Source organism: Ceraceosorus guamensis, assembly GCF_003144195.1.
Source record: "Ceraceosorus guamensis strain MCA 4658 unplaced genomic scaffold IE81scaffold_3, whole genome shotgun sequence".
Lineage (NCBI taxonomy): Eukaryota > Fungi > Basidiomycota > Exobasidiomycetes > Ceraceosorales > Ceraceosoraceae > Ceraceosorus > Ceraceosorus guamensis.
Genome location: NW_020289998.1, coordinates 554,668 through 575,622, shown reverse-complemented (window position 1 = coordinate 575,622; position 20,955 = coordinate 554,668). Strand labels below are relative to the sequence as shown.

The following is a 20,955-nucleotide window of genomic DNA, read 5'->3' as shown; positions in this document are numbered from 1 at the left end:
CCGCCGAGAAGGCCAAGCCATGCCAAACCCCGCCTGTGCTGCGCCGAGCCACACGCCCTTAGTCGACGGTAGGAGGAGGAGGAGGAGCACGCATGCGTGGGCATCGCGCAGCGCGCATTCTGCAGCGCCCCCTCACGACTCGATCTTACAATTTCTCCAGCGTTTCAGCTTTGTCACCGCAAATAGCAATCGCATCTTCTCCTCGCTTTTGAGCTTACGAGTCTTGCAGCATTTTTGGACTTGCCCAATAGACACATCTACGACTCTCAACCCAAGATGTGCTTTGCTGTGCTAGCTGCGTTGAGCGTACGAGCTCGCTTCACTACTGCTGCTTGCAGAAGGCGCCCGCCTTCGTAAGATGCTCTCGCGCGCCCACTCGTGGCTGCTGCTGCTGATGTACGAGCGCGCCCGCGAAGAGGTGTCAAAGCGAAGGCTGATTGATGAGGCTGTGCTTCGCATCACCGTGCCTGCATGCATACATACGTACATCACCCTCGGCCATGACGCGCCCAATCGTTGCTGAGCTCGTCACGCACTAAATTGAATCAGCCGATGCTGGCACTGGATCGCGTTGCGATCGCTCGACTCCGGATCACCATGCACAGATAGATGACAGCAGCTCGACGACGGTCGTACATCTCCCCACACACGACTGATGATGATCGTGCTCGCTGTGACTGTTGTTGTGCTTCTTTGGACTCCCGCATAACTCGTCACGCGTAACCTGGCGGAACTTCCCTCGCTCTTCGCTTTGCAAGCCGGGTCACCTTTTGACGCTCTTCCCTCTGCAAGCCTTGACCTTCCACGTCACCTCTACAAAGTCGCAGTCACACTGGCTGCGCATCGATAGTGCTGCGGACACTCATAACAGAAGCCTGATGCTCTCAGCAGCGACAGGAACATGACGGTGGCGTTCGAGCAACGTCGTACCACGCCAAGCAGTCGGTGCTACGGGTCACAGGATCATGGAATGAATCGAATTGCATCCAGTCTGCGGGAAAAGCGTGACAAATTGCGTGAGTTTCGTGATTGTTGATGTGGTAGATGTGTCATCGTGAATCGTGATGGAGCGAGAGCGACGCGAGGGGTCCGAGTCAAGAATGTTGCAAAGAAGCGCGGTGATGATAATTGGCAAGACGCATCCGACAAATTGTCATCCAAAGCGTGCGGTTGCAGACCTAAGCCACCAGTCCAGTGGGGTCAAAGCCCAGACCGAGCGAACGGCCAGTAAGGTGGTTCTCAGCGTCACCAAAATCTCTGGGCACGCTTTCCGCATCGAGCGTCTCTGTGAGCTCTTCTGAAGAGTTGAGAGCATCCCACATGTCATCGTGGGATGCAGGGGCGGTGCAAGTGTCCAGAGGAGGCAAGGTCCAGTTCATGTTGCCGAAAGTCGGGGTGCAGATGCCAGGAGCGACGGGGGTGTCGTTCGCGACGCTTGGATCGACCTCGTGCTCCGATTGCGTTGGAGTTGCTGTCCTGTTCATGAGACGCGACAGCGGGTTGGAACCCGACCGCGCCCTAGTCTTGGGCGTGGAATGCTCGTTGCTGATGCTCCCACCACGCGACCGACCACCAAGGGTGCGCTCAATCATGTTCCTCGCATTTGCGAGCGTCGAAGCGCTTCCACTTCGCGCTCTTACGATCGAAGTAGACGTCATGCTTCTGCCTTGTTTGAGCTGCGGCAGCTCAGTGGCGCTACTCTGCGTTGACAAGTCTCTCGATTCGCCGGCTTCGTGCGGAGGAGTGGACGTCAACGGCCTCTTTGTGCCTCCGCGACTCTGCGGCCGACTGTCATCGTTGGCTGTGGAGATGGTGGCCAGATGGGGAAGCGGCGGAGGCATGACGGCTTCTTGATCTGCCAAGAAGCCTGCAGAAGAAACGCTGGGCGCCGAGGCTGCACCTGCGCTTTGAGTCCTGTTTCGCGCGCAGCGCTGAGGTCGACGAGGGGGCAGTGGGGTGGGCGCAACGAGCGATCCATGGCCCAGAGGTGCGGTGCCCGCTTCCAAAATGCTCATCGTCTCCCTGCCGTAGTCAAGATGCGAGTGATGCGACCCACCGGTGGGGCTCACCGTTCCATCTCTGCGTATCCGACTCGAGGGATGCGCGCTGCTCCTGCGAGATGGCCTTGACATGCTGCTAGGTAGCAAGACTCCCTGCACGATCGGCAAATCGTGTGCATACGAAGAGACTGGTGAGGAGCAGGCAGAGCTCTCCTCCAACGTGCTGAAGCTTGTCCGTCCGATGCTCTGCGTCATGGAGACGAGTCGCGCCCTTTCGGCAGCTCTGTGCAAATGACGTTCAAGGTCGTGATTGCCTGGCGGCGTGACATCAGCCGCGCACTGGCAAACGAAGTCAGACACTTGCTCGAGATCTCGTAGCGCTTTGGTGACGGATGCCGATCTCGGTGACGCTAGACTGCCAAAGGAGATTGCATCTTCCACATCCGATTCAGGTTGCTCAGTGGCGCACCTTGGACGGCCCGTGAGCGCACTAGACTCCGTGATTGCGGAGCCAGCTTTGCTGGTGGGAGTCTTCCTAAAGAAGATCGACCGACTGCGACCGTGTCGCTTGGCTAAGCCGCTCGGCTTGTGAGGCGCTGCGAAGCGGACTTCTTCATCGAGGGAAGCGGGTACAGCTGGACCTCCAGCTGCGCTGACAGTAGAGCTTCGCTGCCGACGGTGTCGCTCAATCTGGGCTGGCGCGTCCGAAGCGGAGAAGATCTCGTGCAGGACGGCTTGATCACCTTTCGACGACTCAGGCCGAACAATGTCGGTCTTGGCACCCGAGACTTTGGCCCAAACGAATCGGCGTGAGCGCCTGCCGAACGTCTTCAAATCTGATGGAGAGGGTGATTCCGGCAAGGCCGGATGTACAGATGCTACCATGGTTGAGCAAGTGCTGACTTGCGCAACAAGTGGGCCTGTCAGGAATGGGCGAGGGAGAAGATGGGGTTGCTGGAAAGTTCAAGGTCTAGCTGAGAGGCAAGCCCTTTTGGCCTTTAAGGTCGACTTCTACATTCACAACATTCACGCTTGTTCGACGGGCCTAGATGGGCCGGCCGTCGGGTGCAACTTGTCACGATGCAAGGTGAGACTGGGCCTGCGCCAAAAAAATCAAAATCAGAACGAAGAGGTGCGGAAGCGTTATCGACGACTTATCGATCAAGCGCTCTGAGCAGAGCTGCGTTGCGGAAGAAGCGGTCGAACCTTCGACAGCGTCAGAGACTGGTCAGGCGCCTGCATTCCATGACCGACGTGAAGTCTTGACTGCCCGAACGTTGTCTCCAAACGTTCCCGGATATCGATGCGTGGCTGTCATCGTGCGGAGAAAGGAGGGGATCGGTGTCTGAAACCTTGAGCGAGGTGCTGCAGCAAACAGCAAGAGGCGGCACCAAATTTACGGAGTGGTGCACCTCGCAGCAGGAGGAATCGTTTGGGCCTCCCTGCAGTAGCGCTTGTTTAGTGCGAGAGCAAGTCGTGGCGCGTCGTCAGTCCCGCGCACGATCACGAATGTGCACCGTACTGTATACCGTATCACACAAATGTACCGAGGTGCTACTCCTCAGCAGCAGCGATTGCAGTCGACACCGGTCGGAAACTGCTTCCCTTGTCCCCTCAGACAAAGTGCAAGCAGCCGGGAGAGTCTATTCTGCTGTAGTCCGTGTGAGTGTGTGTGAGGAATTGTCCCAACATGCTGTTTCGGCAGCATCCATCCGCGAACGCAGCACGCGGATGACAGTAGGCTCGACTGTTGCAAAGGCCGGGTGAAGGAGGAACGTGCAGAGCATGCAGCAGCAGCCGTTATTTAGCTGCAGGCGATTGCTTCGCGCGCGCTCAAACCTTGTTGCTGATCTGCGACAGCGGCCTGACAGCAGCTAAGCTGCAACCACGTATACCTGTACAGTCATGAGTACCACCATGCATGCGTGCAATGCCTGCTGTCGCCTGGCAGCAGCTGCTCAAAGCGTGACTACTGCAGCTCCATTGCCCAATGCCTCGCAAAGTAAGGAAGGCAGTCACAGTGTCCTTTGTCGAGCGTCGAGCCGGCCGCGATGAGGGTCTTTTGCAGTCGGGTCGCGCGTGGCTTGCGCCGATTAGCAGCCAGCATGACAGTCCGACCATGGATGCAAGCAGCAGACTTCAAGCCACGCGGCGTCCTCGTCGTTGTGCGGTAAAGCGGTACCGGTACAAGCATGGCAGATGGAAAGTGTTTCTTGTTGGGAAGATTGCCTTGCAGCTTGAGGTGTCTCAATGGGGAAAGTCTGCTGCTGCTGCTGTGTACTCATGCATCACTCACACTCACGTCTCACGACTGCCAATCCCCCTCTCCAGACGTGTCGATCTGCAAGGGGCTTCCCTGGCCACTGGACCGCCAGTGAAGACACCGTCAGCACGCAAGGGAGTCTCAAGCTTCGCCGCCCTCTTGCTGCTGCCGTATGGGCCCCTGATGGCCAGACGTCGATTCGCGAGTGTGTGACTGCTGGAAACTACTACTGATGTATGTAGTGGGCCTGGGTGGTGCGAAGCAATTTGCGTACAAAGTCACACAGTTCAGGTCGCCCCATGCGCATACGTTCACGCAAAAGCGGTGCTCTCGACCCACCGAGGCTTGCAAAGGCAGCAGCGATGTACGGAATACATAGCTCTCTGGTGCGCAGTCACCAAAGGTGCACAAAGGGGGAGGGTGGATTGCAGATGCGCCTCGATCGATTTGCGCTCCCGAGACCGTACCACTGCTGCTGTCTCGCACCAACAAACAACAAACGACAATCTAAGCACAGCAAGTGATCGGTCCATGCGCAACAAGCTGCAAAATCCAATTGCACGCACTTACACCGTAGGTAACTGCAGAGTAGCTAGAGCGATCGGCGGATCAGAATCGCGGCCCGGTGCTGGCCGCTCACATCTGCGGTCCCTGCGTGGATCCCATGCACAATTCAAATCTATTTATTACTTGCATCGCTCGTCAGCAATTCGAATGTATGCGATAGTCGCGTTGATGGTGAAGCGCATTCTGTGAAAGACCTCCCGGCAACTGTGGATATGCGGGTGCGCGACTTCCAGGTCCACTCGTGACTGCTACCCGGATCTTGCAAGCTAATGAATGGATGGCGCAAGCGAGGAGCATGTCTGATGGTGAGTCCGCTACACGCAAGAATAACAGCAAATGTCGATACGGCACCACTGTTCGGATATGACCTCCTGCTGCAGCGTAGACTGAATGCAATGAGCGATGCGAGTGCGATTGTATTTCCATTGTGACTGGGATGTTGCAATGGGCGAGTGCTTGTACACCTGGATCACAATCAGATCTCCACCACGAACCCTTGATCGTCAGTGTCAGCCGCACTCGACAATGAGTCGACAGATGACTGCTTGCGCTTCCTAGATCTGTCAAGCGCAGGACGCTTCAGGTCGATGGTCGTATGGACAAAAGACGGTCCCATGACTGGCGAGGTGGAGCCACTTGTCTGAGCCTGATTTTGCTCGATCATGCCCCGTGCCACTTCGTGCTGCTGCGCAGAGATCAGTGTAGCTTGCTCTCGCTCAAATTCTTCCTTTGTCCGGGGCCCCGGTTCCGAGACATCGCCATACTGCCATTGCTGCAAAGTCGCTGAACCGACATTAGACAGAAGCACCCAGGCTAGTCAGCGAAGCTTCCAAACACTCACGTAGTATTGTCGTACCGCGGTCAGCTTTGCGACGAGGGACTGCAACTCCGCAGACCGCAAGATCTGACCAGCTTGCACGTCACGTTTGCGCTCCCTGCGAGTCGCGCCTGAAAGAGATTGATCGGCTTCTAACTTGCGCAAGACTACATTCTCCTCGTGAAGCTTGACTTCCGCTCGGTATTGCAGCCAAGAGATAAGTCGACCAAGCTCTGTGGTTCAGGAGAGTATGAGCTGGGGCTGAGGCTGAGAGACGTGCAGCTGTGCAATTGGTCACCTACCCAAGTGATCGTTGGTGCCAAGCCAGCGGGGCGGCTGAGCTTGCTCTGAAGACGTGGAGCCGTGACCATTTGATGATGCGAGTGCTGCGCCGTGACTATCCGTCGTCACCGCTTCGCCCTCGCGCCGTGCGGCTGCCTTGTCCTCATCCTGCCACTCGCACGGCTTGCCGTGCACAAGCAAGCACCACGCCCACCGACCAGTCGTGTCTTTTGGCATCTTGTCGACGACTATTTGACGTGGAGCACTTAAACATCAACAATATTGCCACGAATGCATAGAGGGCTCGACATTGTACTCACACTCAGTGAGATGCCAATATACATTGCCATCCGTATCGGTGCCCAAGGGCCCGCTACGCAGCTCTTGAGACGCGGTTGAAGCTGCGTCAGCTCGCGACATCAAGTTGTTGGGGAGCCTCAGTACTCACTGCACGCATCGATAGCTATCGTGTTTACGACGCGAGCGTCCAAGATCTCCAATTTGTGCTCCACCTCTTGAGCCTTGCGCTGGGATTGCAGATCATCACGTGAGCTCGCCATTCAAACCAGAGCTGGCCCGGTTCCCTCGAGTCTATTTGCACTCACCTCTGCCTTCCACTTGGTGAACTCGACCTCGTTGGTCATGCTCGGAGCTCTCTGCAGAATCTCACGACTCTTGCTCTCGAAGGTCTCCTCCATGCCCTTGATTTCCTCTCGCATGTTCCGTTCATGCTCGGTAATCTTGGCCGATGCATTCGTCAGCTCGATGCGCACCTCGTCTGTCTCCATCAAAAGTTGCAGCAATCTGGATAAGATCGCAATGCGCTCCTCAAAAGAAGGTGGTAGGGTGGATTTCTCTGGGGCAGTGCTGCGAGTGGGCTCCGCATCGTTTGTTGAGCGGTTGCTGGCCGACGTGACTCGCGATCCAGACTTGCCCATTTGATGACTTCTGGCGGCATTTCGACCACTGCGGCGAATCCATTGAGGTCCTTCCGCCTCAGAACCAGTCTCCGATGCATCGGAGGCATCTGCAGATAAAGCTGGACGCGAAGATCGCGTGGAGCGCTGGGGCGGCGCCTTCCCAAGGCGTCCAGAACGCCGTGTGGGTGCGACGTCGTCCGAAGAGTCTTCCAAGGCCGAGGTGCTTTCTTCCTCCGATGCCTTCGCTACGGACGCATTGCGCAAAGACCGCGCGGTCCTGCCTCGCAGCGATCTTCGGGTGACCACCTCACCCTCGCTCTCCTCCTCGTCGCTAGTGATATAACCCGTTACTTCCTTTCTGCTCTGATCCCTCATCCTTTCTCGTGCATTCAGCTCCGCACCACGTCGCGTCCTTGTTGACCGGCTACCCAGCAATGTATCCGAGTGCGCGGCTGCAGCAGCATCGCTGGCCTCTTGGGCTGACAGCGCAACTTGCGCTGGAAGCAAACTTACTTCAGGCAGCTCCTGCGGAGCTACGCCATGCTTGACGCAGACCCGACGAGCAGCTGACCAACACTCTCCACGCTGCACTTCCCCATTTTGTTTTCGCAAGATGGTCACTACTTCGCGCATGGCATCGTTCGGCTGCGGACATTGGCAGCAGATCAGATGCAAGCCCTCATATCAAAGCAATTGCCTTGCTGTCGCCACTCACCGCTCCTGACCTGATATTCGACAATCCCGCCAGGATCGCCGCGATGGCCTCCAAAATGACGTGAACGTCGCTTTCCAACCAAGCGTCAAATCTATCTAAACGTGACAGCACCGCTCTGCAGAGACAGACGTCTCGGTCAGCATCGTTATCACCAAGCGCACACGCGCAACTTTCTCTTGCAAGCTCACTTGGGAACACGAACCAGATCAAAGCGCACGAGTGTCTCGTATATCCATATCCGCTCCTCGATATTGGGCGTGAAGAGCCTAGTATGTATGCGCGACAATAAAGGTGGACCGCCTTTTGGGACCTTTGGTTTCTTCAGAGGCCTTGGCAGGTTCAGCTGCTTGACAGGCGCTTTGACGACCGAGACCGGTTTGAGAGGAGGCGATGGGGTCCTCAACCCATCAGAAACAGGGCCCGACGTGACCTTCCTAGGGGAAGGCGTCGCCAACTCGTCCCTTGGTGGTGGGGTGCTTAAGGCCGGACTGCTGTTACGAGGCGGTAAAGGTTTTTTTTTGACGCTGCTCGGCCCTGCTGCTGGTATCGCAGCGCTTAATTGCGTCTGCTTCTTCGGCTTCGGTGCCTTCGAAGGCCCACTGGCTGGTTTTGGCGGTTTCGGCTTGTCAGATGGTCTGCAACGCAGCACAGCGCGTGAGCGTCGAGTGTGAGGAATGTTGCATCGCGAGACAATGGGACTCACTGCGGGCCCAGCGCGGGCAATCCGACCCTCTTCCTGCACATCGAGCAGTGGCATTGCCCACTACATCTTGGGCACTGCGGCACATCACTCGAATGAGCTGGGAGCTTTGCTGAAAGTCAGGCATGGCCAACGCTACTCACTTGCCAGAGGTACTTGGCTTGCTCAGGAGGACAGTGCAGGCTACGATCGACGCCAAGACGATTGCGTCCGGCCTGAAGTATGGCATTTGCATCCTGATTGTAAACCTTCTTTAGCGAGAGATGGCAGTACTGCAAGGGACATCTCTGGCCGTCCTTCTTTATGACTGACACATCAGCATCGTATGGTCAGTGGACATGCGCATACATAAAGAGAGTCCATGATCAGTGCGGCGTGACCATTTGACATGTGGAGCCGCTGGACTCACAGGTGCACTTGAGCTTGTCAGAGGCGCATATGGCACGATGCTGGTGGCACAGAGGCGACTCTCCCACCTTTGACACCACCTTCACGTTAGAAGCATCCCCACCCAGCTTGAGCTTCTTTTCAGACGCGCTGTTGGGTCCGGACCCAACGAGGACATTCTCTACTCCCACTTTCGGGTCGTTAGGGGAAGAGTTGGGGCGCTTCGAAGAGGCAGGAGGAGGTGATGGCGTGTCCATCAGGTCAATGACGTTGCCGTTTTCTTCGGATCGCGCCATCTTGGATCGATGACGAAATGCGACGCTGTCTAACCAAGCAACCCTGGCTGACGCAGCCGAAGCTGCCGAGAAGAGGTGAATTGTGAAATCACGAATATTGTGCGCTGCACCGGGTGGTTCGGAGGATGGGTTGCAGATTGAGCAGCTGCTGCATAGTCACGAGTGTCAGCCACACTCACGCTCATCAGACTCTATACTCGCGACTTGCGCAAGCGCGGTTTTGACAGACGCGCTCATCTACGCGACAAGCGGCGCACGCGTATATCAACGCGTGCTGGTGTTGCATTCGCATATGCATACCTAATATACCGCACAGGCAATCCCAAAAGGCGCACCGCACCGATCTAAGCCACGTGGTGCTGCTGCCGTGATGTCCCACCCGGTGCCCGGCCCTCGCGCGCTGATGCGATGCGATGCGATGCGATGCGATGCGCCTCTCCACTTTTGCGCGCATTTCGATCGTGACTCGGCAACTTGTGTTTTGGACGTTCGACTGATGAGAAGAAGTCACCACAGCCCACTGCTACTCCACGCGGAGTCGATCTCGAGCACCACCTTTTGCGAAATTCACGACTCGATATCGTGCTCCACCTTCACACTCCTCACCCGCTATCAACAGCCAAACACAGCTTCACCCCCAAGCCGCGATTCAACAACATGTCCAGTCAGCACCGTCAACAACTGTACCTTAGATGCGAGATGAAGCCGCATGAGCATCGCGCTGCTCTCACACCCACCACGGCGCGCAAGCTCATCGACGCTGGCTTCGACATTACAGTGGAGAGAGACCCACAGCGCATCTTTGAGGATGAGGAATACGAAAGGTGAGGAGCATCGCAAAGCAGACGTCAATCGCAAGATTCCCGCGCACGCGACGGACACTTCTGATTGCGCAAGCTGTCCTTCTCGTTGCCTCGCTGCAGGGTGGGCTGCAAGCTCTCCTCTCACAACACGTGGGCAGATCAACCTTCCAACATCCCCATCATTGGTCTCAAAGAGCTGCCAGCGCCCGGTCCTCCCCTTCCCCATACCCACATCCAGTTTGCCCACTGCTACAAGCACCAAGGAGGCTGGGTCGATGTGCTGAGTCGCTTCAAAAAGGGCGGCGGAAAGCTGTACGATTTGGAGTTCCTCGAAGACTTGAATGGAAGGAGAGTCGCTGCTTTCGGATGGCACGCTGGATTCGCTGGAGCTGCTCTTGGCGTATTGGCGCTCAGTGAGCAGCTCAAGGATCCCAAGAAGAGGCTGGGCAAGCAGACTCGATATCCCAACGAGGCCGAACTCATCTCCCACTCCAGGAAGGAGGTCGATCTCATCAAAAGTAAGCGCAGCGACGGCAAGGTCAAAGCGCTGGTCGTCGGCGCTCTTGGTCGTTGCGGTCGAGGAGCCATCGACTTTTTGGAAAAGGCAGGAGTCGCATCGTGAGTTCAGTCTCTAACCCCCGGAATTTCGGCGCGTAAGCCCATGCTGACCATGCACGCCGCTGATTCGATCGAACAGCGAAGATATTGTCCGGTGGGATATTCAGGAGACTAGCGCAAAGTCTGGGCCTTACCAAGAGTTACTGGATGGTGAGTAGCATTGCACACCACCTGCTGCTGCACGAAAGCCCACTCATCCTTAGACGCACCATCCCGAAGTCGACATCTTCGTAAACTGCATCTATCTCAACAAGAAGATTCCACCTTTCTTGACGAGCGAGTTCATCGAGAGTGCAGGCGCAGAGAGAAGGCTTGGGTGCGTCGTCGATGTCAGCTGCGACACTACCAATCCCAACAACCCGCTACCCATCTACGACATCAACACGACCTTTGTGGAACCTACAGTAGACGTGCCGCTCAAGTGAGTGCGATTCGCCGATCACGATGAGCTCGCTTGGCATTGCCGGACTGACTGTTTCCCTCGGCCCATGGCTCGGCAGGGCTGGCGCAGATCCCCTCACCGTCATCTCCATCGACCACCTGCCTACGCTGCTCCCCCGCGAGGCTTCCGAGGGCTTCAGCACCGATCTCCTGCCCTCTTTGCTGCAGCTACCGTACGTCATCGCGGACAACCCGAAGAGCTCGGAAGATGGAGCAGGAGTGGAGGAAGGCAAAGGAGCAGTTTGGACAAGAGCAGAGAAGCTATTCAAGCATCATCTAGCGGAGGCAGAGAAGGAAGGAGCATGAAAAACCTTTGCGACGCAGCGCATCAGAACAAAGACAAACAAACAATAATGCCATTTTTGTCTCGATAGATCACTCAAAATGGGCGGGGGTATAGTGGAATTTAACTCGGTCTGATGTGCAGAGTTGGGATCCAAGGATGCTGACTAGGAGTCCAAATGAGGTCCTTGACGGCGGGTTGCGTTTTTGTCAGGTGTGCTTCGTCGTCCAGGAGTGAAGAACATCTCGCGAGATTCTCCTCGCAAGACTGTCGAAATGCGTCTGATAGCGGCAAAGCGTCGACAGATTCTGGCGCAGATTTCCTTGTAGCGACCTCGAATTGGTCGGCAGCGCATTTTAGAACCTCGCGGAGCTGATGCGCAGAGGGATTATCTGCGTTAGCAATTCTCTTTTGGCTCTCATAGCGGCCCTTTTGCATACGTACCTCTGTCCGATGCCAGCTAGCTTCATCGGATAGGTAAAGGTCCCATAGCCGAGTCATCTGAGCCTCGGACTGCTGCATTCGAACGTTCAATGCTTCGTTACGCCCGTGAACAGCATGACGATGCACGTTCATCCACTTGAAGCGCATTCCGAAGGTGGCGAAGCGCAGCGCCTCCGCGTTCTCCTCTGCGTTGTCGGAGCGCCGAGAGACTCGAGCATGATGAGGTTGGAGTGTCTTTGCTTTTGTAGCTGGCCTGACGCTCCCAGCACGGTCCATATAAATGGCATGCTGAAGCTCGGCAGTCGCAAGGGAAGCGTCAGGCTTACAGGCTCAGGATCACAAGCGTCTCCAGCGGTCGACTTACCAAAAATAGCCCCTTGCTAGCTGCTTGGAGCCTTTCGCAGGTAGTCAAATCTTGCTGGAGATAAAGCTCAGCGCGCTGCAGAATCTCGCAATCGTCTACGTAGCGAGACGTCAGATTCATGGTCAAACATCAATCATAGAGCCACTCGATTCACACTTGCTCACCTGCCAGACGTGCTGCCCTTCTTGCTGACACGTCGTTCTTCAGACTTCGCAGGGTGTCATGCTGCTCAGTGGCGATGTTGAGAGTCACCCAATGGGCGTAGGCTCGCTCTTGTGGAGCGTAAAGCTCGAGTTCAAACCCAGAAAGGGTGATGTGCAGCATCATGTCCAGACTGACCAATTGACAGGCCGCGGACAACGCCTCAGGGTGGAACGCTGCTGCGTCCGCCTGGAGCAGTCGACGGTAAGTCAGCGAGGGCAGCCTGGCCAAGAGTGAGCACCTATACTTACTGGGAGAGCGCGTCTGATCTTTGTGCCCAATTCTGCAGCTTCCTCCGAAAGAGGAAGCCAGTCCGCATACGTCTTCGCCAGGCGTCTTTTGCCTCGACTTCTGTTTTGAGCCAGCGCGCCGAGCACGCCCGACAATTGGCCTGCCGCACGTGCAACGAACCACTCCAGGGAATCCAAAATTGCGAGCACATCTGAGGTTCGACTTTCTTGCTCCTTCGCCCATGGAGCTGCCTCAACAGTCCCTGCATCCACAATCCCGGATTGAATGCGATCGATCGAATAGCCTGTGGCGCTCTGCACCATGTCTTTGAAGAGGAAGGTCAAGGGCTGCTTCCCAAATGAGGCTTCGTTGTTGGAGCAGATCAGTGACTGTGACGAGGTGGCAGAGTTAGCCTTTGGCCGAGTGGTTATGGAGCGATTGGTAGGTAAACCAACGTACATATAGAGTTGAGCGGATGAATGCCGTAGAAGGCGCGCTTTGAAACTGCAACGCTTGCTCGCTCATCGCATTCTGTTCAACGCGCTCAAGAGCGGTCAGTGCGCAGGCTACTTTGCGTCTGATTCGCACCGCTCACCTTCCAGCTTCGCCAGGACGGCTCTCTGTACATGCTATGCACCGCTCTAAGCCCTGCAACAGATTCCTTGAAGAAGGTGTAAATCTCTACAGGGGCTGGAAGCTCAACAGGGGCTGGCGGAGGTATTCCGGCACGCCTGCCACTACCTGAGGCAAGCCGTCTTGCAAAATTCGTGTCGAAAGCAGCTCTTGATTTTCCTGATGGTGCATCATAAGCTCCTGTCTTGTGGTACGCCAATCGCTGAAGGACCGGGCTAACCTCTCGATGAGGGCCAAGTCGTTCATTGACTCCCATTAGCTTGTCAAGGGCGGTGGGCAGAGCGCTGAGTGCATCATTTGAGTGTTGCAGCTGGGTAGCTTGACGGCCCAATACCCATGAAGCGTCGAGTCTTCGCACGGTGTTTCCACACGCCAGCAGGGCCACGCTATGGAGAAACAGCTAGGGGGCGCGGCACACGCTCTCGTCAGCTTTGCAGAGTGCTTCGAGATTCCGCCAGAGGCGCAAAAGTAGCTACTCACGAATCGCAGCTCAAGTCTATGCCTCAACGCAACCAGCTGAGTAGTTGAAAGGGCTGTTTCGGGGAGAGGCAGGAGTGCCGCGAATGCGATCTGCGGGTATGAGTAATTGTTTGCACCAAAGCATGAAGACTGCCTGCGTCTCACCTGCACTTTCGCCTTCCTTATCGCCCCGTGCACCCGAGTCTAGCCACTGAATCGCTTCTTCCAGCTGATCGAGTACGTCACCCACAGGAATTTCTTCGGCAATATGTACTCCAGCTTTGTCACCGAAGTAGTCTTCGCCCTGGCATTCAGAGCAACAAAAGAGCGTCAAAATCGGCTGCGCTGTAGATGAGCCACAGGTGCGGCACGTCTCGACCCACATCGATGACATTGTCTCTGACCAATTCATCCCAGACGAGGTGCATGCTTTTCAGCACACCTAGCAAGAATGGCCGCAAAACGCGAGACAGCAAGGACGCTTGTGTTGGCAAGCTGGCAGCGAGAGAAATGGGTCTGGCCAAGGGCAGATGGTGCATGTATAGGCAGGTGAAGATGGTCTGAGACAATGGCGCTCCTCTGTGCCAAGCCACCTGTAGCTCAAGGGATTCAGCGAGATGGCTTGAGCATAGCAGGGTCAAGACGCGCTACAGAACTCTCACCTCGCACGCTAACAATCTGTCCATCACCCAACACATTTCCTCGGCCGAGAGCTTCGCAGTGACGTCAAATGCAGGCGTTGTATGATCTTCACCCAATAACGATAAAGGAGGCCTATCGCACTCTGCTACGAGAGCGTGCGGGACAGGAAAGATGCCGCTGTCCATCCGAGGTTCCATCACCTCGATGGCGCCCATCGAGTCCAGCAGTGCAAAGCCTTCGCTATGCACCAGCGTCTCATTGTCCAAGCCTCCAGAAGCCGGGAAAGTGAGGTGGGAATGCTTATGCTGAGCAGCATTCCCACACTCGGCAGATGGCATCCTCTCCGTCACTCACTACGACAAGCATCACTCAGTTTTCGTGTCACATCGCGAAAGTCTGGCAATCTGATCCTGCTTGTCGCATCAGACTTGGCAGATTCGCCTTGCATATTGCCCCGCTGCCTTCTGCTCCATCTGAAACGCCGACTTGAGAGCCTGGAAATAGGAGTGCTGAGCAGCAGGGTGTCTCCGTTGAAATGCGGAGGTGAGGCAAGAAGGGATGGTCAGCGGGTAGTGTGGGCGAGCGCTTTGCGTTGTTCACGGTTTCTAAAGTCGAGTGAAAACTTCTCACGTGCAGCTTTGAATGAGTCAAAGTCAAAGGTGTATGTATGTATTTGTGAGTTTATTCTTAAATATAAGGCGCGGATGTGGCCGAGTCTGTCGTACGAGAGCGGCATGTCTGCCCTCACTTCCAGTTGCCGCGCTGACGATCGAGCAGATTTCTTGTGATCGAGCTAGCCTCGGCAACAGCATTTGATTCAGACTTGCCTACGAGCGAGTTGCATCTGCGACCCTTATCACACTCGCACAAATGCGCCATGGGTGAAGCCTCGACACTCACACTTGACTGAAGGCCGCCCTGCATTCGTGATACGTGTGCAGATATAGGGATACCACTGCTGTACCTGTACTCTACCTGGACCACCCATCGCGCCGCGTACAGCTAGAATCTCCGCACAGCCACGGCTCACCTACCACACCAAGCATGCACAGAGCAAAGACGCGAACGTCCACCGACCTCCACATGCATGATACATATGCTTGCTACGCAGGCAAGCCTGACGCCTGTGTGTTGTTGCGCTCGCATACGCCTGCCGCGCTGCTTTTCAAATAGGCAGCTTCTCATATAGAGTTGCAGGTCGCAGCTATTTGTGCGTCGCAATCGTGAAGTGAGGAGCTGCAACATGATTCCACTCTGCATCAGCACGCGTGCAGCGTGGAAGCAAGATGCTCGCCAGCAGCTTCCCTTTTGCAGCGTGGATCCTTGATTCCTGAGTCACGAGTGTTGATATGTTGATTGTGACGCTGACTTTTCAGCAGTTCATCGTTTTTGCGGCCTATATGCGGTATGGCTGCAGAGGCGCCCCTTTTGGCGGTGAGTCAAGACTGTGCCTTATATTGCGGTCCGTTGCAGCAGCGCGCTTGCAAGCCCTGCGCTCTGCGGGGTCAAGGACTTGCAGGCAGAGAAGGCCGCCGGCCTTGGCACCCCGCCCGGGCAGCAGCAGCAGCGTGTGCGATTTCATTCGAGATCGTCATCTCCCCCGGTTCCGTGCAAGCACCGAGCGGGAGCTCCGAGAAAGTCGACGAGGAGCATCTTCGCGCTATGATCGACGGGCTGGAAATTGGCAGCGTAGCAGCATCCACTCGCAATCATCATCGCACAGCAAACAAACATCCTTACCTACCCACGACCATAACCCTGCCAGAAGTTTTGAAGTCGTCTGTCGCGCGCACCCCATGATCCGAGCAAACGGCTTTATACAAAAGAGATGACGCTCACCACATTTGGCGTTGTGGCCAACGTCACTCCCACAATCATCAAGACCTTCTTCAGTCACTACTACAAGCAGGCAAAGAAGGACAAGCAGGACAGGCACACCGAGGCAAAGGACGAGTTCCTGTTTCACGAAGCTTTTGCTCTGGTCAAGCGATTCATCGAGGTGGCCACGCACGACACTGTCGAATCCTTGCAGGTCTTGTGAGTCTGAGGCTCTGCGACAGCGTGTATGCGCCATGGCGGCTGTGAGATGGGTGTTGATTGGCGATCTTTGCCCTGGACTAAAGCTCCTAACCCTTTGCCTCCTTTCCCTCCACCTAGTACCAACACACATGTTCCATCTCAGCCATGGGCCACCTGCGTGCCCGTGCTGATTCCCTTGTCGTCGTGCGATCAAGCCGCCAAGGTGCTCATCGAGTACTTTGGTCCAGATGATCTCAAAACCGTGGTCGGCGGCGAGAAGTGGTGGCAGGTTCGTGGGCTGAGCGGGGTAGAGGCCGAGTGGATAGCACAGACCTCTGATTGGAGGTCGGCAACGAAAGCCGAGAAACTTGCGAAGGAGGCAGAGGAGCGTAAAGCGCATGAGGATGCTCGACATTCTCAGGCTTCAGCCTCGGCCAACGATGCCAAGGCGGATGGTCCCGCCGTGCGCAAATTGGCGGCTGCTAGGCGCCAAGTGTCCAAGAGGCTCGACCCGAGACACGTGAGGGCAGACACGCAGAAGAAACGATCCAGCAAACGCGAACAACAACAGCACAAACAGAAAGACTCCAAGCAAGCTCCAACGATAGAGATCGACGAGGAAGAATTTGGAGATGAGAATTACGAAGAATTTGACAGGCTCAAGCGCGTCATGCTGTACATCCATGATGAGTATGCGGCCCCGAATCCAAATTTTGGCGCCAGCGCTGACCCAAGATCACAACCTATTCCTGCGCGTTTTCACGGGGTGGCGGATACTTTGGGAGTCTGAACACGCACCGCTTCTCGCTCGTGCGGTTTGCTCGCAAATTTGGCGGCAGAGTCTTTGCGCCGAATTACCGCAAGGCTCCAGGCTATCCCTGGCCTTGTCCCCTCGTCGACGCTCTCGCTGCTTACTTCTATCTCACCAAGCCTCCGTCCGAGGCGAAGCACAAGGCCGTGGATCCATCCAATCTGGTGATAGCTGGAGACAGCGCAGGAGGTAACCTTGCTCTTGCGCTACTTGCCGTGTTGCGGGATATGGATCTGCCCCCGCCTGCAGGGGCCATTCTGATCTCGCCCTGGTGTGACATGTCCCACAGTTTCGAGTCCATCCTACAGAATACAGACACCGACATCATTCCGCGCTATGGCTTCATCCACAAGCCCTCTACTCTTTGGCCAGTGCCTGCTATACCCAAGGAGTCGACGCAGCAGAGTAGACCTACCACGCCAAAAGAAAGGCTGATGAGTTACATTGGCCATTCGCACCGGTCGCCAGACCTCGAGGTACCTTCAGGAGTGTCCGAGGCAGGCCAGGCGGAGACAAGTGGGGCAGCGGCTAACGCGGCAGCGACCTCTTCGAACAGCAAATCGGGCCCAAAGACTCATGAGGATCAAAAAGCAAATTCAAAGCCAAGTGAAGACGACATTGCTGTTCCCGCTCCTCCCAAGCACTTGAAGGCCGAGCCAATGTACGTGCCACTCAGCCACGATAAGAATGGAGAAAAGGTCGAGCTGCGCTCGCAAGTGCAGCTGTACGCGACCAATGAGCAGGTCTTTCATCCACTCTGCTCGCCGGTTCTGCAAGGTTCTCTCGGCGGTCTACCGCCCCTTTACATACTCGCGGGCGACGCGGAGGTGCTTCGTGACGAAATCATCTACCTCGCTCACCGAGCTGCGAAGCCTGCCGAATATCCCCTCAACGATGGTCTGCTCGCTAAGAATGCCCGCGCGCGCCAGAATGCGGAAAAGTACAACAACAGCCCAACAAAGGTGCATTTGCAAGTGTTCGACGAGCAGTGCCATGTCTTGACACTGTTCGCGTTCACAACCTCTGCGCGATACGCTTACAGAGCCATTTGTTCGATGGTCAAGCATGTCACTGGCGCCCCGACGAACGCGATCAACCCCTTTCCACGTCTGCAAGAAGCGTCGACAGGCGCGTCCGACGCTCCCAGCGATCCTCCTGTGCACTCGACCGGACACAGCCACTCTGAGTTGGATCCACAAAGCGGACGACGATCGACGCCATCCGATGGCGGCTCTCCTTCACTCGCTCCTCCCTCCACGATCACCACGAGCGCCTCATCGCGCTCCTCCCGAAATCTGGCTCCCCTGAACACCTCCGCTTCCCTTAAGATGAGCGGCACTGACCAAGTAGGTTCCCCTGCTACAGCGACCCCTGTCTCCAGCGCAGCTCTCAACAATGGTCAGAGCAGCGCCAATGCGAACGCGCAAGCGCACGCGGCAGCGGCTTCTGGGTCGGAGGTGGTTGACGGACCGGTGCAATCCAAGCAGGAACTGAAGCAGAAGCGCCGAAGGAATGTAACGCTTGGCAGCACCAATCAGTATGATGGTGCGGTCCCACTTCGGGTGAGTTATGAGGGCGCGTGCGCGCGAGTCTGCCTTGATGGTGCTGACTACATCGCTTCTTGCTTCAATAGCGACCTGACCTGATGTTCATCCGCGAAAGAGTCGACGTCCGCGGACAGGTCCGAGCGCTCGAGGACGAATCAGCCCTGCAGGCTCTGCGCATGGACAAGAATGAAATTGGGATCTTCAAAGCTGGTCCAGTGCGCAGATACTTGGATGGTCAGCGGCAGTGGGACAAGAAGTTCGAAAAGGAAGCTCGTCGGGTGGAGAAGAGGCGAGCGCGCAACGAAGCGAAAGCTGCCGAGATGCTGCGAAGAGCGGCAAAAGCTGGACTGCTCGACCCGCCCGAGAAGGACGAAAACGGCGCGATCAAGCCTAGAAGAGGTGTTGCTGAGCCGTATGGCAAGCACGCATCTTGGAAGACTTTGGCTCGATTTGGACCCATGGATCTGGGCGACGAGACTCCACCTCCCAGCGCACTGGCCGGCAGACGGGATACGGAGGACGCATTGCAGCTCCTGCGCATTTCTCTGAGGCTCAAGCACCACGAAGCGGGCATGGGCAAGCGAGACTGGGCCAGGGAACACTTGACTCGCGCTCCTCGTCAGAGCGCTGCGGAAAGGCAGGTGGCTGGCGGCAAGAGGAGGCACGGCTTGACCATGTGGAGCAGGCTAATGGGCGCCGCTACTCGCGCTTCCACGACTGGCAAACAGGTCAACGTCGACTCGTACGGGCAAGAATCGCAATCGGCTCGAGAGGGATGGGTCGACGCTTCTCCGGTCGTCACGCCAACAGTTGAACAGACTCGCTGAGAGCGCGCACCGATTAGCTGCGTCATGATCCTCTCTGATGAGAATCTGCTCATGTTTCAATGAACACTTATCCGCATCCTCTAATCTTCAATACCCTTCTACCTGTGCCTTTTCAATTTGCTTCCCTGCCCTACACCACTTGTACATGACACCGAGAGGGGAAATCGCATGCAACGGTCTCTCGTAGAGTCAACTTCGACTCTTCTGTACTCTCCCAAGTCGCGCGACATGTACCTCGGCAATCTCTTGCGCTCAAGGGCATCGTCGACATCGCCATTGCTGGATTGAGTACTCACGACTGCAAGAGACGCAATCCACAGGTGAAGACGGCTCTCATGCTCTTCTTCTTCTTCTTCTTCTTCTTCTTCTTCTTCTTCTGCTGCTGCTGTTCGCGAAATCAGTACTCAAGCAGAACCTTGATGATGCCGCATCATGCGCTGGAAGTTGCAGCTGCTGCGATGCATGCGTGCGTGGTCAATTTGCCACGCGCATGCATGCAGGCAGGCATCAAGACTCACAACTGCGAAGGTGCACGGGCTGGCTCGTCGAACGCTCGAGCCAACTTTTGGCTTGTCGCAGGTATAGCGCGGCATGCAAGCGCGCATCAATCAAGTCACGATGAGTCACGAGTGTGAGTTAGGATTCACATTGCGTGCAGCATCAAGAGTTCTTCTTGTGCGTCCGTGCGCAAGCCACCTGTAGCAGCAGCTGCTATCGCGACGTGTGAGAAGGATCGAGCGTGCCGCCAGCAGCAGCAGCAGCGAGCTATGCACCAAGTCGACGAATCGATGTGGATGAGGGGGGAGGGAGCGGCACTTTGTCAGTGTGAATTCTCTCTCTCTCGAAAGCGTTCTCGGCTGGCTTTCTGCAAAGGGTTCAAGGATGGAAGCTTGTAGGTTCGAGTGGCGCAGAACGTTGCGCCGAGCATTCCCGATTTGAATTCAAGCTCTCTCTCCCTGCTCTTGCATGGTGTTCGAGTTGGTGACCTGTACTGTACCAGCTGCATGGTCTAGCGTGAAGCGTTGATTACCATTGGTCAGATCGACTCACTACTCGCATGGCCGCTATACTCTTCTGCACCCTGAAGCGAGCTAAAGGCCAGACACCCAACTTCTCGCAGATGGACACCACGCGGCAGCCTTTCTGTACGTTGCGTCAGCGCGGTGCTAGATTGTCGTTAGCAGCAGCCACGCTGAACGCAACTCGTGCGACGACTCCATGTGTTCGTGCCTTATGGCTTGGCTCGCAGAGCGGTGCATACTCAGAAGCGTGGTGAGTATATGTTTAGGGAATGGAATGCGTCGTGGCAAGAACGAGTCACGCGCGCGCCGTCATGCCGAGCACAAGAGGATGGCGGAAGAGCAGAGGGAACAGAAGTAGGTTGCATGGTTGGTTGCGCATGCAGCAGCATGCCGAAAGGTGCGCACGGAGCACATTTAAGCGACACAAAGTGAAGACCGCTCGCTTCTGCTGGGGCTTTTTCGAGTCTTCATCCCCATCCAATCACGCAGCTATAGGCCTTGAGGAGAGGATTGCTTGATTCGGAGGCAAAATTGGGCTGTGACTGATAGAGCGCCACGAGATAGGGTCGGTCTGCTGCTGCTGCTGCTGCTGCTGCTGCTGACTCGTCGCTTTCCAATTAAGCATCAGCATCAGCAGGCAGGGTTTTGCTGGGCAGCCAGCGT

At 56.1% G+C, this 20,955-nt stretch overlaps 5 protein-coding genes across 5 annotated transcripts; 2 read left to right on the top strand and 3 right to left on the bottom strand.

The window, feature by feature from the left end:
* Window positions 1-980: 980 nt before the first annotated feature.
* Window positions 981-3,065, bottom strand: IE81DRAFT_319800 (hypothetical protein). Its single transcript, XM_025512835.1, has one exon. The coding sequence runs from the start codon at window positions 2,883-2,885 to the stop codon at window positions 1,179-1,181; it is 1,707 nt and encodes a 568-aa protein (XP_025373111.1). The 5' UTR covers window positions 2,886-3,065; the 3' UTR covers window positions 981-1,178.
* A 2,240-nt stretch (window positions 3,066-5,305) lies between these two features.
* Window positions 5,306-9,083, bottom strand: IE81DRAFT_363771 (hypothetical protein; the record flags this gene model as incomplete). Its single annotated transcript, XM_025516809.1, has 11 exons — window positions 8,674-9,083; window positions 8,408-8,571; window positions 8,268-8,341; window positions 7,753-8,199; window positions 7,565-7,679; window positions 6,535-7,494; window positions 6,378-6,456; window positions 6,250-6,312; window positions 5,950-6,177; window positions 5,672-5,880; window positions 5,306-5,602 (listed from the first exon to the last, which is right to left on the bottom strand). The coding sequence occupies exons 1-11, from the start codon at window positions 8,945-8,947 to the stop codon at window positions 5,306-5,308; spliced, it is 2,910 nt and encodes a 969-aa protein (XP_025373110.1). The 5' UTR covers window positions 8,948-9,083.
* Window positions 9,084-9,314: 231 nt separating this feature from the next.
* IE81DRAFT_319797 (Formate/glycerate dehydrogenase catalytic domain-like protein) lies at window positions 9,315-11,233 on the top strand. Its single transcript, XM_025512834.1, has 5 exons — window positions 9,315-9,771; window positions 9,871-10,368; window positions 10,448-10,518; window positions 10,588-10,789; window positions 10,869-11,233. The coding sequence occupies exons 1-5, from the start codon at window positions 9,605-9,607 to the stop codon at window positions 11,113-11,115; spliced, it is 1,185 nt and encodes a 394-aa protein (XP_025373109.1). The 5' UTR covers window positions 9,315-9,604; the 3' UTR covers window positions 11,116-11,233.
* IE81DRAFT_363769 (Mak10-domain-containing protein) lies at window positions 11,165-14,696 on the bottom strand. The gene is made up of 12 exons (XM_025516808.1): window positions 14,421-14,696; window positions 14,087-14,334; window positions 13,808-14,017; window positions 13,590-13,728; window positions 13,446-13,498; window positions 12,928-13,365; window positions 12,792-12,863; window positions 12,353-12,721; window positions 12,065-12,290; window positions 11,901-11,995; window positions 11,537-11,824; window positions 11,165-11,464 (listed from the first exon to the last, which is right to left on the bottom strand). The coding sequence occupies exons 1-12, from the start codon at window positions 14,512-14,514 to the stop codon at window positions 11,216-11,218; spliced, it is 2,481 nt and encodes an 826-aa protein (XP_025373108.1). The 5' UTR covers window positions 14,515-14,696; the 3' UTR covers window positions 11,165-11,215.
* A 768-nt stretch (window positions 14,697-15,464) lies between these two features.
* Window positions 15,465-19,601, top strand: IE81DRAFT_319795 (alpha/beta-hydrolase). Its single transcript, XM_025512833.1, has 4 exons — window positions 15,465-16,103; window positions 16,224-16,771; window positions 16,849-18,458; window positions 18,530-19,601. The coding sequence occupies exons 1-4, from the start codon at window positions 15,895-15,897 to the stop codon at window positions 19,268-19,270; spliced, it is 3,108 nt and encodes a 1,035-aa protein (XP_025373107.1). The 5' UTR covers window positions 15,465-15,894; the 3' UTR covers window positions 19,271-19,601.
* Window positions 19,602-20,955: the final 1,354 nt, after the last annotated feature.

What these genes read in the sequence shown, in the direction of transcription:
- IE81DRAFT_319800 (XM_025512835.1), bottom strand. Translation starts at nt 2,885, where the DNA reads ATGGTAGCATCTGTACATCCGGCCTTGCCGGAATCACCCTCTCCATCA.
- IE81DRAFT_319797 (XM_025512834.1), top strand. Translation starts at nt 9,605, where the DNA reads ATGTCCAGTCAGCACCGTCAACAACTGTACCTTAGATGCGAGATGAAG. An exon ending in GAGGATGAGGAATACGAAAG is followed by an intron (nt 9,772 to 9,870) that starts GTGAGGAGCATC and finishes GCCTCGCTGCAG; the next exon opens with GGTGGGCTGCAAGCTCTCCT. An exon ending in GAAAAGGCAGGAGTCGCATC is followed by an intron (nt 10,369 to 10,447) that starts GTGAGTTCAGTC and finishes TCGATCGAACAG; the next exon opens with CGAAGATATTGTCCGGTGGG.
- IE81DRAFT_363769 (XM_025516808.1), bottom strand. Translation starts at nt 14,514, where the DNA reads ATGCAAGGCGAATCTGCCAAGTCTGATGCGACAAGCAGGATCAGATTG. An exon ending in TCAGAGACAATGTCATCGAT is followed by an intron (nt 13,729 to 13,807) that starts GTGGGTCGAGAC and finishes TCTGAATGCCAG; the next exon opens with GGCGAAGACTACTTCGGTGA. An exon ending in CTAGCAAGGGGCTATTTTTG is followed by an intron (nt 11,825 to 11,900) that starts GTAAGTCGACCG and finishes GCCGAGCTTCAG; the next exon opens with CATGCCATTTATATGGACCG.
- IE81DRAFT_319795 (XM_025512833.1), top strand. Translation starts at nt 15,895, where the DNA reads ATGACGCTCACCACATTTGGCGTTGTGGCCAACGTCACTCCCACAATC. An exon ending in CGTCATGCTGTACATCCATG is followed by an intron (nt 16,772 to 16,848) that starts ATGAGTATGCGG and finishes GCGCGTTTTCAC; the next exon opens with GGGGTGGCGGATACTTTGGG. An exon ending in ATGGTGCGGTCCCACTTCGG is followed by an intron (nt 18,459 to 18,529) that starts GTGAGTTATGAG and finishes TTGCTTCAATAG; the next exon opens with CGACCTGACCTGATGTTCAT.